The sequence below is a fragment of the Juglans microcarpa x Juglans regia genome, chromosome 1S (assembly GCF_004785595.1).
Source record: "Juglans microcarpa x Juglans regia isolate MS1-56 chromosome 1S, Jm3101_v1.0, whole genome shotgun sequence".
Lineage (NCBI taxonomy): Eukaryota > Viridiplantae > Streptophyta > Magnoliopsida > Fagales > Juglandaceae > Juglans > Juglans microcarpa x Juglans regia.
The window spans coordinates 12,038,040-12,057,141 of record NC_054595.1 but is presented as its reverse complement, the minus strand read 5'-3'; the positions used below and the strand labels follow the sequence as shown (position 1 = coordinate 12,057,141).

Genomic DNA, 19,102 nt, shown 5'->3' with positions numbered 1-19,102 from the left:
GACTTTAGGAATGATTAAAGGGATTGGTTTTAGATGATGTGAATAAAATATTATTTTTTGAATATTATTATTATTTTAAAATTTAAAAAATTTAATTTTTTTATGAAAAATGATAAATATACATTTTATAAAAATAACATTAGTTTATAAAAATATCATCACTTTAAAATATATTATAAAATATATTGCATAGATGTCGAATTTCTAATTGCTTAATTTACAATAGATTTTAATTTTAAATTTTTTTAATAAATTAAATTTATCATATTAATAAAATAAAAAACTATTCTCAATCACTGCTATTCCTCGTCTCACGCCCTACACAAATTACATTTACTTGTTTTTACTCTTAAAAAGATATTAAGCCTCCCGTTATTCTTTTCTCGCTAGCTCCCTCCCATTCCTACAGTTCTAAAATAGCTCCCTCCTCTCTCTGTTCATCTCTGAAATGTGCGCCAAACTTCATAACCACAGCCACCTGCTCCGGCTTGTAATCTCTTGCCGGAAACTGACGGCCCAGGTGACTCACCCAAGCACCGATTCCATCATCGCCATGGCCTCCTCTTCCGAGCAAGAGCTCCTCCCGCAATACCGCGCCTGGCTCAACCGCTTCCCACGCCAGAACCATCGCTTCTGGGACTCCAAGGTCGCCGCCCGCATCGGCTACAAGCTAGCCCTCGGCCTCCGTGAGATCGGCGTATCCACCGTCACCGTCGATCTCCACGAAGAGCTCTCCCGCCCTGTCTTCCTCCGCAGGATGGTGCTCCCGCTGTTCGATTCAGTGCAGCGCGCCGGCGTCGAGGTCGATGGAGCCGACGAGTTGACCTAGGTACAGGAATCAAATGATGATCGGAATGAAGACCAAGCCGCGATTTTTGCTTACACATTTCGCATCATTTGTTTTTTCATTATATATTAAATTTTGGAAAGATTATTTGATCCTAGAAGAGGAATTGAATGAATAATTAGAAAATTTTACCATGAATAATTTAGTGCGTGCTCGAATTTTCAACGTCATCGAAATCTGAATCGGGTAAATTAGCCTTCCGATGGATAATAATACTTTGTGCTTACGAAATAGTATTAGAAGTGTAAAGAACGTACGTGGTTCACCGCCATTCACTCGAACGACCTGCAATGAATACATTGGAGGCATTGGATATTTGGGTTAAATTCCGATACTTAATAGAGATAAGTCGTCTCAATATAAAATATTTCAAGAAGTTTAGAGAAATATTTGTTACCTTCAAGTACTATTTAAAGAGATGCAGAAACGTGTCAAAGAGAGTCGATAACTATTAATACCATGCATTTATCTCTAATTATACTTTAATGAAAGAGGAGAAGATAACAACTCTTATTTATAGGAGTTATTCATCTCAGGATAACTACATTCATCTATGGGCATTATCCTCTTGCGAGTAGTAATGTTCTCTTATTGAAACCATGCTCTTATGGATCCTTGGGCGGTAAGTATTGTAAGTCAAAGCGGTAGGCTGGGCTTGCCTTCCCGCTATAGGCTTGGCAGCAAGAAGACTCAAATATCCCCTCCAAGAAGTAAAAGAAAAAAAAAATAATCATACCCAAGTCTAGAACCAAGGGAAATTTTTTTTTTGTGGAAATTAGCTTCCTTAATATGAGTTATTCAAATTTGTCTATCCACATGAATTATCATTGCTTTATATATATATATATATAAAAAAAAAAAAAAGTGATACATATATGATTATTTTTACTATGCTCTTTTAAATGAAGGATTATGTGATTAGATATTTAAATCAAATGAAAAAACTCAGAATGATTAATCCTCGACTTCCTCTTATGTATCTTCAACAATTGCCAATTTGCCACCACTTCTTCCTTGTCATCCACTTCTTAACTTTCATCCATTGTGTCCAAATGGTGGTAAGATGATAGTAATTGTATGGCCATGGGCTGACCCAAAGGAAACCAAACGTCTGTCCATATGTTCTTATTTACGGCTTTGTACTCTGTCTATAGATTATACTTAGCATTGATTTATTATAAAAGGTGGTGTTTGAACCTACATCTTTCTATTATATGACCTCTATAATTGATTGATGGATCCAGGACCAAACTAGAAATCTAATTTAAGAGTCAAGCTACATGTAAAAACTAATATAATAACAAATATGACATAAAACTTAGTTGACCTTTATCTTGTTTAGTAAAATCTTCTGGATAAAACTTATCTATAAGACCACATGTATTGTCAATATTAAACGATTGATAAGTATTTGGGATCTAGAGAAGAACTAAGCACAAGAAGCTCCATTAGCTTTTCACTAAATGTATCTGAGAGTCTTGCATCTGAGAGTCTATAGTAGCAGTAAATATGTCCAATCTATAATGATGCTTGATTGTCATTTCGTCTAGATTACGATGATTGCAACCATTAGTAAAATAAGCATTCATATTAGAGATTTCAATCTCGTGGCCTTTACAAAATAATAATTTTCAAATAATGTATTCCAACAAATGTCTCTCACTTTTTGAATAAGAGTTTTTGTATATGAGACCAAATTCACAACATTCAAAATGTCCTAAGATTGTTGTTGTAAACATTGACAAAAACCATTAGTAATCCCTATAATTCCCTTCATCAAGTGCAAGATAAATATAAATTCATATGATATTATCGTGTCAAAAGTCGAGGAAGCATCTTCACGTTGGCTATAAGAACTTCATTCATCAATAATATATTTTAGAACTGAACAAGTTGAACCAAACATTCTTATCAAACTATAAATTGACTAAAAATGGAGACATCATCTTATATCTCTGGCGCGTTGTAATGTTCTAATTTGATTAAGTCTTGTACTAGTATGAACTTCATAAGTTGCAATCGACTTGGTAGTTTTACTTATTTGAATTTACTTATTTGAGCAACACAAAATTCATCGTTACATTTATAGGTAGTCTCAATATTATTAAAAATGAAAGGTACCTTGGAGAAAAACTGGTGAATAGGGATAACCCACTTTGAGGTTGCAACTAGAGTTAATTGCAGCCTATGGGCGAGCACTAGCATTTGTTTTTCTATATGCTTTTCAAAATCACATCTTTTGATAATTTATTTTGCATATAAAAAAAAAACTCACATTGAATTATGCATCGTTGAACCAGATAATAATAAATTTTTTTATTTTTTATTTTTTTCTTAAAATTATTATTTTTATATATTTTACAATTAGCACCATATGCTCAAAAATATCAATTCCATATATCTAAATGTTATCAATTTCATATATCAAAATTACTAATTTTATCAATAAATATTAATATGTACTAAAAAAAACTTTGTATCATCAACTTAATATAAATTTCATATATCAAAATCATCTTAATACATATTTCACAAAGTTGATTTTAATGGGTAGGAGAGAAAAAAAACAGTAAAATAATATTTGGAGAGTGAATAGTATTTCTTCACATTTGAAAAAATATTATTCATAACTATGCAAAATTTTAAAGATGCATAATCCAATATAGACCAATTTAGAAAGATATTATGTAAATATGAAAATACATAAGCCATTATCAATGCTCTAAGCAGTATACGTAATATACATATGGGCAATCATGTAAAATTAGAGCCGGCATGCAAACCATTCCACTCACCTCACATATCATTTGCGTCATTATATCCTTGACCTTATTCTTCAAAATTTGTTATGTTGTTTGTCGATGCATCACTTGTCAATATGCTGCAATTTGTTGATAAAATTTTGACAAATTTTGATAACAACATTATGTGGTGAACAAGTCTTCACCCACGTCACATAAAAAGGCATAGTCTTTTCCGTTGTTAACTTTTTTCCAATTACAAAAATCCTATACTGACAGGTGAAATTGGTCTGATTAAGTCCGGTTGTATATATTTTTTAGAACAAACCTCAGAAGGCTTCTTGTTGTCGGCAAATCTGGCTCTTTCGGCTTCGTCAGAATCACTGTTTGCACAGGACTTTAAGTCCAACCTCTACCATTCGAGCAATGTCATCGCCACTCTTCAGGAGGAGACCGGAGCAGGAGACCCAGTGTTCAAGATAGAAATCAACTCTTGCGTGAACGTATGGCAGCACAACCATGTTGAAATCAACACACCATCATATACGAGTCTCACCAAAATATCTGTTGTTGCCAAGCAAATCTTACCATAGAAGGAATCCCAAACAATGGGCCATGCCTAGTTTGGCATTTCCAATGGAAATCCATCCAAAATCTACGAGGCTTGCACCTACCACTTGTACTCTCAAATCCACCAACTCCATGACCCTTATTTCCCAACAACCACTGATTTTTTGCTTCAATGTCTAGTTTGCATCCGTCGTATGGCCTGGTCCCCCTCAAAATCGACGCCAACCCCTGTTTCAGTGGAACCCTCTCGATCGGAACCCCAGCCACCATAAAAAGAAATTCTGGGTTGCCGTAAGTTTGATCATTGGCACTGTCGTTAGGCCTGTAATGTTGGGTGAATATGTGATCTCCTCAATTATTATTTTTTTTTTTTGTGGACCTCAGTTCTGTAGCCATGAAAGAAGACAAGGTGAAAGAGGGAATGACATGTGGGGGTTGTGTAGCTAGTGTGAAAAGAACTCTAGAACATCAACCGCAAGTGTCATCTGCTAGTGTGAACCTGACGACAGAGACAGTTGTAGTATGACTTGTATTAGAAGCCACGATCTAACAAAACTGGCAACAACATTTAGGAGAGGCACTACCAAATCATTTGAATAGTTGTGGTTTAAAGTCTAACCTTCAAGATTCAAGAAGAGACCATGTCTACAAAGTCTAAAAAGAAAATGGAAGAAAAACATTATCGCTTAAAACAAAGTGGAATCAAAGAGGTGAGTCATTGTGATACTTTTGTTGCACTCATCTATATTCCCTTGAATTTTTCGTGGTTAGTGGGGTGTGTTGTAGGAGTCGATTTGCTTGTCTTCTAGTGAGTCTCATGGATGAATTTTGGGTTTAGAAAAGAATATGGGTGTTTAGGTGATGCTAGAGATTTGTTTGAGAAAATGCCTTATAGATATGTGGGATCTTGGAATGCTATTCATGGTCTAAAACTTTTTTTCAAAATTATTGGTGGAATTGATGATGGCATTTCACATGTGCAGTTGACTGTGTGTGGGAAGAAGTTTTTGGGTCCGATTCGTGACCATTTGGAAAAGACTTTCGATACCATTAATTTTGTTTATCAATACCCCAAGCTGTTACTTCAAGTTGCTCCACAAGAGTGGGCCTTTAGGAAACTCCAAGATAGTGGGAACATGGGTTTTAAAATTGTAGAGAACTTATTGCTCTATCATGATGTGCACGTTATTTATAGGGGCTATGTATACAAGATAAGGGTTGAAGAAATGATAAAATATACTCTTGGATTCTTAACACCAAGAAACATGAGGGTGGATGCTACATTTCCTCTACTTAAAGATGTTGTTGCTATGACTGAAGTTGTTGATACATGCACTGGGGTTAACATGGCAGTCATGGGTGGTGGGTTCCCAAGGAAAGAAGACATGGAGAGGAAAGATGTGATGTAAAAAAATATATCAATTTACAAGTCTCGTGTTTCTGCCCTTGAAAGGCATGCAACTGCAAGCTGCAAGGTTTTGATTTTTGACAACCTACAAGATGTGCTTTCAGCACTCATTTCTTCTGCTGCATACTCATGCAATAGTCAACTGGTTCTTGCTACACTTACTGCAAATATGGTGCACGTTTTGCTATTTAGTGGATGTGATTTATGGGAGCAAAGTAAAAGTGTCTTTGGAGGGAGTAAAAAGGAAGATATACATACCAAACTTATGAAGAAGTACAAATCAGCTCCTACGTGGTGGTTTATTGTCATCCTTGTGTTGAACATTATTCTTTTAATGTATGCTTGCATGCATTACATTGATTCACCCAATTGCCTTGGTGGGTGGTCCTGCTAGCTTGTGGCACTGCCAATTTCTTCACTCTCCCAATTGGTATCATTGCTGCCACTACAAACCAAATGCCTGGGTTGAATATTATAACTGTAAGAAATGGAAATGCAAGGAGAATTTGTAGAAGAGGAATTCTGGAATGAAGAGAAGAAAACTCTCTATATTGAATTAATACCGTAGCAAGTTTACAAACATGTATTTATATACAGTTACTAAAGAATATTCTAACTACCTATTTTATATTGAAAGACATTACTACCCTTTATATATAGCTCAGCAAGAGAAAAAGACAAAATAACTAACGAAAATGTCAATGATTTCTGAAAACAGAAATGACAGACTTCATTCTTCAACATTCACGATTTCCTTTCCTTTCTTTGCATGTTGTTCTGAATTATTCTCCAATACCCCATCGCAAGATAGAGCGTAAAGATTTACAACTCCCATCTTGGATAAATGAGTGTTGAGAACTTTTGAGGACAAGGCTTTTGTCATAGTGTCGGCAATTTGATGAGAGCTAGGAACATAACGAGTGCAGATGCTACCCTCTTTGATTGTGTCACGAATTAAGTGGCAATCGAGCTCGATATGTTTGGTTCTTTCGTGGAAGACAGGGTTCGCAGCGATGTGGAGGGTAACTTGGTTATCACAGTGAAGGAAAGCTGCTTGGGGATGAAGAACTTGAAGGGTGGATAAGATGAATCGTAATCATGTTAACTTAGAGCAAGCAACAACCATTGAGGGATACTCTGCCTCTGCCGATGAACGTGAAACAACCAATTGTTTCTTGGACTTCCAAGAGATCAGGGAAGAGCCAAGAGAGATGCAATAGCCACTTACGGATCTTCTAGTGCCTGGGCAAGAAGCCCAGTCTGAATCACAGTAGGCCTCAAGTTGGAATGAGGAAGAACTAGGGAGAAGGAGACCTTGACTAGGGGCACCTTTAAGGTATTTGAGAACTTTCTGAGCTGCCAGGAGATGTGTATCAGTAGGGTTAGCCATGAATTGGCTTAAAGTTTGAACACTAAAACATATGTCAGGCCAAGAGATAGTGAGGCACAATAAGCGACCAACCATTCTTTTGTAAACACTAGGGTCTGATAATGGAGTATCTATGGACTTAGTGAGTTTGAGGTTTTGTTCCATAGGAACCTTAGTGGGGGTGCTGCCCAAGGTACCCGAATCTGCCAAGATGTCCAGTGTATACTTCCTCTGATAGAAATATATTTCTTTAGAGGATCGTGCAATCTCTATGCCAAGAAAGTACCTCAATGGGCCAAGATCCTTTATTTGAAACTTGTTGTGCATAAGGGCCTTTAAATCATTTACAGTAGTGAGATCATTACTTGCTACAAGTATGTCATCAACATACACAAGTAAAGCAACAAAGATGCCATTTGTGTCTCGGGTGAAAAGGCTATAATCAGCCTTTGATTGAGAGAAACCAGATTCAATTAAGGCATTCAAGAGTTTAGAATACCACTGCCTTGATGCTTTTTTGAGGCCATACAAGCTTTTGAGTAACTTGCAAACTTGGTTGGGAGAACCTCTATTGTAACCGAGAGGCTTGTTTATATAAATATCTTCATGTAAATCCCCATGTAGGAATGCATTATTTACATCAAATTGATGTAAGTGCTAACCTTTAATTGATGTAATAGCTAAGAGACATCTCACTGTGAACATTTTTGCAACAGGAGAGAACGTCTCTTGGTAATCAACCCCCTCAAGTTGAATATAGCCTTTAGCTACTAATCTTGCCTTCAGCCTTTCAACACTCCCATCATAATTGTACTTAATTTTGTAGACGTACTTACATGCAATAGGTACTTTTCCAGGTGGTAAATCAGTGAGTTCCCAAGTGTGATTTGCTTCCAAGGCAGCCAGCTCATTGTCCATGGCTTGACACCAACTCGGGTCTTTAATGGCTTGTTTATAAGTTTGTGGTTCAATGTGAGTGGAAATAATGGTGGAAAAAGCTTGATATGGAGGTGAAAAAGAATTATAAGAAAATGCATAATGCAATGGAAAAGCTATACCTGATGAAGATATGAGCTTCTTTCTAGTGGACCTGCGAGATAGGATAGGGGAGGTTGAAGAAACAGGTGGAGAGGGAGGAGAGTTTTGAGAGTAGGAGTTGAGGTCATCGAGAAGAATTGTAGCAGGTGATGGTTGAGTGATGGGAGAAGAGTTTTGGGAGTAGGAGTTGAGGTCCTCAGGAAGAATTGTAGCAGGTAATGGTTGAGTGATGGGAGGAGGAGAATTATGCTGTTGGTGATGAAAATAAAGAATGGGATGTGGCATAGTGAGAAGGGGGGAGGGTGTAAGGATAGAGAAGGAGATTCTGTGTTGGGTTTGTGGGAATAAAAGGGAAAAATGGTTTCATGAAATTGGACATCTCGGGAGAGGAAAACTTGCTCAATTTGTAAATCCAATAATTTATATGCTTTTACTCTAAAAGGGTAGCCTCAGAAGACACACTCTCTACCTCGGGGATCAAATTTCTTCCTCCCATGCGATAATGTAGAGGCATAAGCAAGGCATCCAAAAACTTTTAAATGTTGATAATGGGGTGGGGTATGGAAGAAGGTTTCAAGGGGTTTTATTATGGAGAAGAGGGGCGGGGGTTCTATTAATAAGGTAAACTACTGTTAGAACACAGTCAGTCCAAAATTTGAGAGGAAGATTTGATTGGAATCTTAAGGCACGAGCCTCATTCATGATGTGTTGATGTTTTCTTTCTACTGTCTCGTTTTGTTGGGGTGTTTCTACACAACTTCTTTGGTGTATAATGCCTTTGGTTTGATAGAAATCTCTCATTTTGAATTCAGAACCATTGTCACTCCTAAGTATCTTAACTTTTTTCTGAAATTGTGTTTCAATTAGATTGCAAAAAGTGACAATACAAGCCTGGGTTTCATATTTATTTTGAAGCATATAAATCCAAGTTGTTTTAGAGAAATCATCGACAATTGTGAGAAAGAAACGAGAACCATCAACAGCCATGGTGGAGTTGGGACCCCAAATATCACAATGCACAATATCAAAAGCATGCAAAGATGAATATTCAGAGTGTGAAAAAGGGAGATGATGCTGTTTGGCTAATGGACAAACAGAACATGGCATTTGATTATGAAATCTCAGATTGTTTGTTACAATGGGGTCAATGATTAAAACTAATCTGGAAGGGGAAATGTGACAAAGTCGATAATACTACAAATCATAAAGAGAAGCTGTGTGAGTAGTAGAAGCAGAAGGGAAGTGATCTTTGTGCATGAAAATAGGCCAAGCATCAGTGAGAGCTGAAGGTGACACCCGTGAGCTAAGTAGATGATAAAGTCCTACTCTAACTTCACCCATCCCAATCGTTGTCCAAGATACTAAGTCTTATAGAAAATAAGAATTGGACAGAAATATGAGGCAACACGAATTATGTTGGGCAAGTTGTTTGACAGAAAGTAAATTAAAATGAAAGGAGGGTACACACAAGACATGATGTAGCACTAAGTTCTCAGAGAGTCTCACAACACCAGTATGGGTAACAGGAATTGTTTCTCCATTAGGTAACTTAACTTGGTACAAACAATTGTCGTTATGGATGTGAGGTACAACAGATCATATGATCTGTTGCACCTGTGTCAATGATCCAAGATGAGGTGTGTGAGTGATGAAATTGTTGTGTGTGTGTGGAAGCACAAGTGGCCATACCAGAAATTCAAGAAGTGCTAACATGATTAGAAGATGAAGAGGGAGATGGTTGAGCAACAGAAAGAGAAGCCATGGGTGAGCTGGTTTCCATGGGATGTAAAAGAGCAACAAGTTGATGATATTGGCTCTTGGTAAGTGTCATAGATTCAGTTGGTTCATCCTCATGATTATCCTCTGGAAGAGCATGAGAGTGAGTGGCAGCTGCTACAAAACTTCTGGTTTTCCATGGAGCTTGTGTCCAAGAGGATAGCCTTTTAATTTGTAACATTTGTCAACACTGTGGCCAGTCATGTGACAATGTGTACACAATGGAGGTTCAGCATTACCAATCGTAAAACAATTATCAAGATAATGACTTGGAATCTTGCAATGGGAGTAATATAGTCGATTGTTTTTCTAGTGATCAGAGTTGGTGAACTTGGCATGAGTTTTGGTGGGATTGTAGGTAGGTCTGGCCATCATGGCCATAAGATCAAATGGGGTAGAGGTGGAAATCAACTAGTGTTGGTGTTCTTGTTGTTTAACCATAGAGAAAACTCGGTTAAGGGGTGGTAAAGGATCAAGAAGTATGATCTGGTCTCTTGTGTTTGAGTAAGATTCAAACAATCCCATGAGGAATTGAATAACACAATTATAATCGTAACGATGATGAAGAACTTTTAATTTTCCACAATCACAATTGGGAAGAGGGTCATATATGGCAAGCTCATCCCATAAACCTTTGAGATGACCAAAATAAATGGTGACAGGATCTTGGTTTTGTGATAAATTAGCTAAATCTCGTTTAAGTTGAAAAATACGAGGACCTTTTTGTTGAGTAAAATGATCCTTAAGTTCCATCCACAATATTCTGGAATCATCAACTAAAGCAGGACTTGATTTCACAAAGGCACTTATAGAGTTCTGTAACCAAGAAACAACTAAATCATTGCATCTCTCCCAAACTTTAATAAGGGGATCCGAGGAATCAGTGGGTTTAAGAATGGTGCCATTGATGAATCCGAGTTTGTTCTTCACACGAAGAGCTCGGCTAACAACACATGACCAGCCAACATAATTATCAGCAGTTAAGAAGTCAGAAACCAATGCAACAGCAAGGTTATCACCATTCTCAATTCGGAATGGGTTGAAAGGGTCTGAGAAATTGAGGTATCGGTCAGGGGAAGCCTTCTCATTGGTGGGTTTAGAAACATCATCCTCAATATTGGTTGCCATTGGATCGAGGGAGCTCTAGTACCATGTAAGAAATGGAAATGCAAGGAGAATTTGTAGAAGAGGAATTCTGGAATGAAGAGAAGAAAACTCTCTGTATTGAATTAATACCATAGCAAGTTTACAAGCATGTATTTATATATAGTTACTAAAGAATGTTCTAACTACCTATTTTATATGGAAAGACATTACTACCCTTTATATACAACTTAGAAAGGGAAAAATACAAAATAACAAACGGAAACGTCAATGATTTCTGAAAATAGAAATGGCAGACTTCATTCTTCAGCATCCACTATTTCCTTTCCTTTCTTTGCATGTTGTTCTGAATTATTCTCCAATAATAATAGAGTACATTATGAGGTACATATACCTCAAGCATTTCATTACTACCATGTGCTTCAAGGTGTATGGATACATCATCATGACTCAAGCTCTAACCTTCAGGCCAACGTGAAGATTCCACCAAGATCGATGTTCATAGCACAAGTGGTAGGAACCTTGCTAGCAATAATTATATACACAGGAACTTTGGTTAACCAAGAGTGCATCACTGCTCTAAACCTTGAGGACAAGGTTTTTTTTAAGGGGAGAACAATGTTATAAACCCAATCAACTTGAATTGGGCTTGAGGGGCCTTAAGCTAAATTGTTTTCTTTTGCTCTATTGAGTTACTAAGTTGTCCTAGTGGCCCGTGGGCTTATTTTATTGTTTGTAGAAACTGGCTCATGGCCTTCTTTTGTTGTTGGCTTGTTGTTAGTCTCTATTTTATGTCGAATAGTATATGTACGGGAATGAGGGTCTGGGGATGATCATCTAAAGGCTTGTTAAGAATTCTCTTGTATTCCTAGAGGTTAGGGTTCCTCGAAATACTTTGTTATCCTTTTACAGTAATTCAATTACAATCGGTTCATCCATTTCTATTACACTTTCTAAATCCACAATGGTTACTTCTCCATTCACTATTAGATTCATCACACATTCTGGCACGCCGAACGGAGAAGAAAAGGATCAAGCAGCGCTGCAGAGGGCTCGTTTAGATTGAAGAAAAAAATTGGAGTTTGACCTCATATTTTGCAACAATATTTATGTTTTGAGAATATTGTAATTTTTATTTTTCTTTAATTTCTTTTAAATATTGTATTGATGTTTATTTATGTTCAGATTTTAGAGTTTATTTTCATGAACATGTCTAGCTAAATTCCCCACTAAGGTTGAGGATGAAACCTTATTAAAAATTAGTAATATTTTTTATGAGATTGATTTTTTTCCTTAGTTATTTATGTGTTCAAAGATATATTATTCTTACTTCATATCAATTGAGGGAGATAGAGTTCTTGATATGAATTCAATCATTTTTTTTCATGATTTAGAATAATCTTAATCAATTGAGAGCTTGATCTATAATTTTGTTAAAAAAATTGTATATCTTTTGTGATTTGTTTTAACAAATACAAGTGATGATTTGATTTTATATCTCTGAGTGAAGAAGAACATTCTTTAGATATTTTCTTAAAAAAAGGTTTCAACGATGATATTTTTCATGATAATATGATTGATTTCTAGATTCTCATGTAGATGTTCGAGAAGAATCAATTCTCATAAATATATTATTATGAATTAATAAGGTAGATTTCAAAACCTTAGTTCATTCTCGATTAATAGTTTCTTCGTTGTCTAGATTAATATGTATCTTTAGAATTTATTTTAGTTCTTTTTGTTGTGATTACTTTATTAAATTAATTATTTCTTGCTTTGATTAATCGATTGTTTAGTTCTTAATTTCTTATTTTAGTTTACAACTCATATTTCTCAACTAATTTCTCAACTACATTAGAATTTATTTGATTTATATTTGATTGGTTTCGTAAAAATTTATGTGGGTTCGACCTCGCTCTTGCTAAACTATACTTCAATATGATTCGTGTACTTGTGAATACAAATTAAAATTTTGCAACAGTATTTAATAGCTAATGAATTTTACGATGCTATAGAATAAGATAAGAAAGTGATGAACGATTGAGTCAAACAAACAAAATAAAAAAGTAATAACCGTGACCATAATAAGATTATCATAAATATTTTAATAAATTTATAAAATGACATAATTTGATATGATACGTTAAATTTATGAGAAATAATATTTACAGTTATGTGTTACGCAAGTGCCGTACATTCTTTTCGAAAACAAGTGAGTAAATATGGACCCTATATGAAAAAATTAATTTTTTAATAATGAATTTCACTATTTTTTAAAAGGAGTACATGACACTTGTACAAACCATAATGTATAGCATTACTTGTGTGTTGCGAGTTACATTAGCATTAGAAATAATAAAGTGGAAAAAATGAAATAATTGGGTTGGAGGTACGTTTGGTTACCAAACTCATCTCAACTCATCATTATAATTTTTTCAAATTTCAATACAAAATTTAATAAATAATTCAGCTTTTTCTAATCTTAAAATAATAATAATATTAAAAAATAATATTCTAACAATATTTTATTATCTCAACTCAACTCAACATTCAAATGTAGCCTAAAGATGTCCAAAGGTGAACAGCGAAAGGACATTTATGTCATGCAACCCAAACATAAATCGTCCTTAAATCTCGGGACCGTTGGGGAGCTTTTGGCACTAATAACAACCGGAGTTACTAGACATCTTGTTTGCATATTCTCTTGGGCAAAGCTAAAGTAACCACAGTGCTAATATCAAACCGTAAACGCAATATTGTCCATAGTTGTGCTATGATGATCTCCGTGAGCTTGTGACCATTGCCGTTATGAAGGGTCTACAAGACGAGCAACACCTCCCGTGACTTTAGCGAAGATTTCCTCTTCTTTTTGAAAAAATACTTTTGTTAAATTAATTTTTCTATTATTGATATCTGAAAGAAAGTGGGAAAAAAGGCCAAGAGGGACATTTCAAGCTCCTGGTCCCATCCCATTGGCTACATTTTGAGGTGAATTCAAAAATCAAACTCGATTTACTTTCAAATCCTTTTCTTTTACTCTAAACTGATGAGAATGAATACATTTTTTCAATACAATGGAATTCTTAGAGGTTTCTTACTTCTTTTTAAAAGAAAAAAGATTTGAAAAATCTGTCTTTTGAGAGACATTTGTGCTAAAACATTGGCAACACACTTTCACTGTCGGAAAACCCCGAAATGTGCTAAAATTCAACTGGGACTGTCTTGTGAATTTATGCCAAATTGTTTTGATCAGGTGGGTCTGTGAGTTTATGCCAAATTTTTAATTTATACAAATGGGGGTTATGTCGAGATGGGTTGTGCTCGCCTGCGCCAATCTATATTTCTTCTGTCCTTTGATGCGGGCGAGATCAAGACAGCCCTTGAAACGGTACAAGAAGTTACTCGTCGATATAATGAAGGTGAATATTCTACCTATCGCAATGCCATTGCAACTCAATTAATCTCCTTTTAAGGCTTGTTATCGACATTTCCTTGTATGGAAAACATTCGAGTTGGATTAACAATTCAAGAATTGTAGTTTTATTTATTTATATAATTTTTTGCTGTGACTTATGTTTTTGCTCCATTGCTATTAATTTATTTTTTATATACGCCATTTCGTGCTCTAGTACTGCTTATGATTCCCAATCCACCCTAACTCTAATATAAGTGGAACAGAGGAAGGGAAAAAATGAATAACATAACAAATGATAGAGGTGAAAAATGATGATTCTATCATATTTAAACGTACAACATGCTCTGCTATTTATAGACAAAAGTAAATAATGAAGAATAAAAAAAAAATGTAATTATAGCTCATTGTAACAACTACAAAATAGAAAAAAATTATTCTACTACATTCTAGAATCTTCTGTAAAACTCTTGTTTGGAGGAAGGAATTTCATCTAGTAATTTCAACATCCCCCCGCAAGATGGAAAGTATATGTTAATTACTCCTATCTTGGATAAAAGTCGGGTGAAAGCAGGAGAGTGGAGCGGCTTGGTAAGTAAGTCTGCCAATTGAAGATGAGATAAGATATGAGTTGTTGTGACTTGCCCTTCTGCAATTTTATCATGAACTAGATGACAGTCTAGTTTAATGTGTTTTGTTCGTTCGTGAAAAACAGAGTTCGCAACAATATGAATGACTGCTAAATTATCACAACATAGAACTGTAGGTTTTGAGATGGTAATGCGCAAGTCAGTAATGAAGTACCGAATCCATGTAAGCTCACAAACCACAGTTGTCATTGCTCTGTATTTAGACTCTGCAAATGATCTGGACACAATGATTTATTTTTTTGATTTTCATGAAACAAGGAAATTCCCTCTGAAAACATAAAACCCAGTAATCGAACGTCTTGTGTTGGGGCAACTTGCCCAGCTTGCATCTGAGTAAGCGAGAAGTTCTAATTTGGAGTTGGCAAAGAAGAATATGCCTTGTCCCGCCGTCCCTTTCACATATCTGATGATTTTAAGAATTGCATTATAGTGAGGGACACGAGGAGCTTCCATGAATTGGCTTAACTGTACACTTTGACTCAAATTCGTTCGAGTGTTTGTAAGATAAAGGAGTTTGCCAACTAATCTTTGGTACAAGGCAGGATCACCGAATATGTCTCTTTCATCTTTTCTAAGCTTGGCATTAGGTTCCATAGCTAAATTGGACGGCTTTGATGCTAGCAAACCTATTTCTGAGAGGATGTCCAACGTATATTTTTGCTAACAAAGTTGTATGCCTGCCTGCCTCTGTGCGCCCCACCTCCATGCCAAGAAAATACTCGAGGCTTCCGAGATCTTTGATCTTAAACTTTGTCTCCAAAAATTTCTTTACAGCAGCAGTGGCTTGAATATCTGAACTCATCAAAATACTATATCATCTACATAGGTGTTGTAAACAATGTTCCTGTGGACTTAGTAAACAAGCTATAATCGGCTTTGGATTGTATGAACCCGAACTCAATCAAATAGGATGAAAGTTTGGCGTTCCACTACCTAGGCTTTTCTACAGCTTACATACTTTGTTTGAGGTTGCATATGGATGATCTGGAGGTGGACCCATGTAAATTTCTTTTTAAAGTTCGCCATAGAGAAAGACGTTATTCACATCTAGTTGTTAAAGATCTCATCTTTTAATTGTTGCTATTGCAAGGAGACATCGATTGGACACTAATTTAGCAACGGGAGAAAATGTGTCAGGAAAATCTATTCTCTCGCACTGTGTAAATCCTTTTGCAACTAAGCGAGCTTTAGCTCGTTCTATTGTCTCATCCGCCTTGAATTTATACTTGTAAACCCACTTGTAATCAATTGTTTTCTTTTCAAGAGGTAAGTCAACAATGGTCCAAGTCTCATTATGTTCAAGTGCATCTAGCTCTTGTTTCATTGCTTCACACCAAATTGGATTTTGAATGGCTTGAGTGTAAGATGTGGGCTCAGTGTGCAGAGATATTGAAGTAGTGAAAGCTTTGAAGTTTTGTGAAAGAGAATTGTAAGAGAGAGATGTAGATAAAGGAAAAATGACCTTTGAATTTTTCAAGATGGAAGGAGAGGAACCTTGTAGCTTGGATGTCGACTGTGAGGACTTGAGTGCGACAACTTGTTGACAGTGAAAGTCCTGCAAGTATGCATGTGTTCTTCTGGTCCTATTCGACCTGCGTGGAATCACCTGAGGAGAAATAACATTAGAAGAGGTAGAAAGCATGTTGGAGGGCATGTCAATGGAGATTGGGTTTGTTTCTTCGACATCAGTAGGATAAAAAAATATATGAAATTTTCTATGGAATGATTAAGGCCTTCTTCAGAAGCCTGTGTTAATGATTTGACAGGAAAGTGCTCGGGTTGTATTGGAAAATGTATGTTGGCAAGATCGAATGTGGTATTTGTGGATTTTTTTAATGGGAAGGTGTCTTCATGAAAGACTACATCTTAGGAAAGAAAAATTTGGTAGGTGTTTAGATCAAGTAGCTTGTATCCTTTAACACCATATGGATACCCCAAGAATAAGTACTTTCGAGCTTGGGGATCAAACTTAGCTCTAGCATGACTAAGTGTTGATGCAAAATATAAGCACCCAAAGACACTCAGGTGTGAGTATGAAGGCTTGGTGTGGTATAGAATTTCAATTGGGGATCTATACTCCAGATTTGGAGTTGGTGTTCAATTTATCAAATAGACTACTATTACTATAAATTTGTTCCAATACTTCATGGGAAGACCGTATTGGAATTTTAAGGCTCTTGCTACATTCAAAATGTGCTGAAGTTTTCGTTAGGTTAATGCATTTTGTTGTGGGGTTTGGATGCAGGTAAATTGGTGTAGAATGCCTATGGTTTGGTAGAAAGTTGGCATTTGAAATTCTGCTCCATCACCTGTTCGGATGGTTTTAATTTTGCTTTAAATTGGTTTTTGACAAGGGAATAAAAATCTCGAAGGTCACCTCTTGCTTTTGATTTTGCTTTCAACAGATAAATTCATGTGCATTTACTAAATTGATCAACAATGATTAAGAAATACTTTGAGCCATCATGGGCTTACGTGGGATTGGTACCCCATATATCAACAGAGATGAGATCAAATATTTTGGTGGCTTTGCTTGTGGTGTCTGGAAAATGTAATTTGTGCTGTTTGGCAAGGGGCAAATATCACATGGAAAATTTGGATTAGCCGAAAGTTTAACATCAGATTTATGAATGTCATTCAAAATATGTTGCGTCATGGAACTGTGTCCAAGCCGATAGTGCCATGAAGTGAAGTCATCAAACTTAGTAATAACAACAGTATTGACAAGTTTTGAAGAAAACAAAGTTTGAAAATGAGAGTATAAAGAAAGCAGTTGGATGAAGTTGCTGATGTTGAAGGTGATACAAGCCATCATGCATTCTCCCCCGCCTAGTCATCATCCAAAAGGAAAGGTCCTAGATGTAACAAGAATCTGAAAATAAAATTAAACAACAATTGGAACTCTTAGTCAAGGATTTGTTAAAAATAAGATTAAAAGAGAATGTTGGAACATAAAGGACATTCTTAAGGATTAAATGAGTGGAGAGATGCACATCTCCAACGTGAGTGGCGGCGACCGTGGTTCCAATTGGCAATTTGACCGCATAACATGAGCAACTCATGCAGTGAGATGTGTAAAAAATTTGGGGCTACAGATCGTGTCAATGATCCATGGTGCATCTGTAAGTTTGGTAGGGTGTATGTTTGTGCCGATAAACAAAAAGGTATACCAGACATTGGAAGTGTGCTTGGATTTGATGAAGTGGCTTGAACGTGATTAGTAGCTGGAAAAGGCCTGTCATTCTGTTGTGTGTTGAGTAAAGCAAAGAGGCGGCTATATTGCTCTTGAGTAATATGCGAACCATTGCTGACTTGTTCCTGCTCAAGAAAAATATGGTTAGCAAAGGATTTAGTTTTGAAAGAGTTTTTGTGGCCTGGAGGGAAACCATGGATTTTATAGCATTTTTCTTTGGTGTGTCCGGGAATGCGACAATGCGAGCAAATTGGTAGATTGAGATTAGCCTTAAAACACTGTTCTAAAGAGTGACCAGATGTATTGTAATGAGAACAATACAGCTTGTCCTTTCGAGATGTAAGCGGAGCATGTGGATCGGGACCTCTGGTGACCCTGGCAACTGGTGTTGGGATGGAATGAAGCTGCCTGCGTCGTTCTTCTTGATGGATTAAGAATAGAACACGATTCAAAGTGGGAAGTGGGTCATAGAGAATGATTTGTGCTCGAATAGAGTCATAAGAATCTTGAAACCCCATTAAGAACTACATAACTTTACTCCGGTGATGGTAATCTGTTAAAGTCTTCACTGATCCATAGGTACATAGAGGCATTGGCTCATATATATCTCAAGTTCATCCCATTAGCATTTCATCTTGTTGTACTAAATGCTCACAAAGTCAACATCTTGAACGAGGGATCAAATTGTTTTTGTGAGTTGAAAGATGCATGGTTCATTTTGATGGAGAAACGCTCACAAAGATCATTCCAAACGTTAGCAGCAGTATCAGCATATGCAATGGTAGATCTATGCTCAAAACTAACAGAATGTTGAATCCAAGCTATGATCATATCATTGCAGCGCTCCCATGGAGCAAATAAAGGATCGGATGGGTCAGTAGGTTTAGAGATTTTACCATCAAGGAAGCCAAGTTTGTTCTTGACGTTGAGTGAACGACGCATAGTTCTTGCCCAGGTCCCATAATTTTCAGTAGTTAACAATTCTAGAACCTAT

General features: G+C 36.3%; 1 protein-coding gene across 1 annotated transcript; it reads left to right on the top strand.

Annotated features, from left to right (window-relative positions):
* Positions 1-448: 448 nt before the first annotated feature.
* LOC121247310 lies at positions 449-829 on the top strand. The gene has a single exon (XM_041145678.1). It carries the CDS (start codon positions 449-451, stop codon positions 827-829), a length of 381 nt encoding a protein of 126 aa, XP_041001612.1.
* Positions 830-19,102: the final 18,273 nt, after the last annotated feature.

Coding starts and splice junctions, on each gene's coding strand:
- LOC121247310 (XM_041145678.1), top strand. CDS start 449: ATGTGCGCCAAACTTCATAACCACAGCCACCTGCTCCGGCTTGTAATC.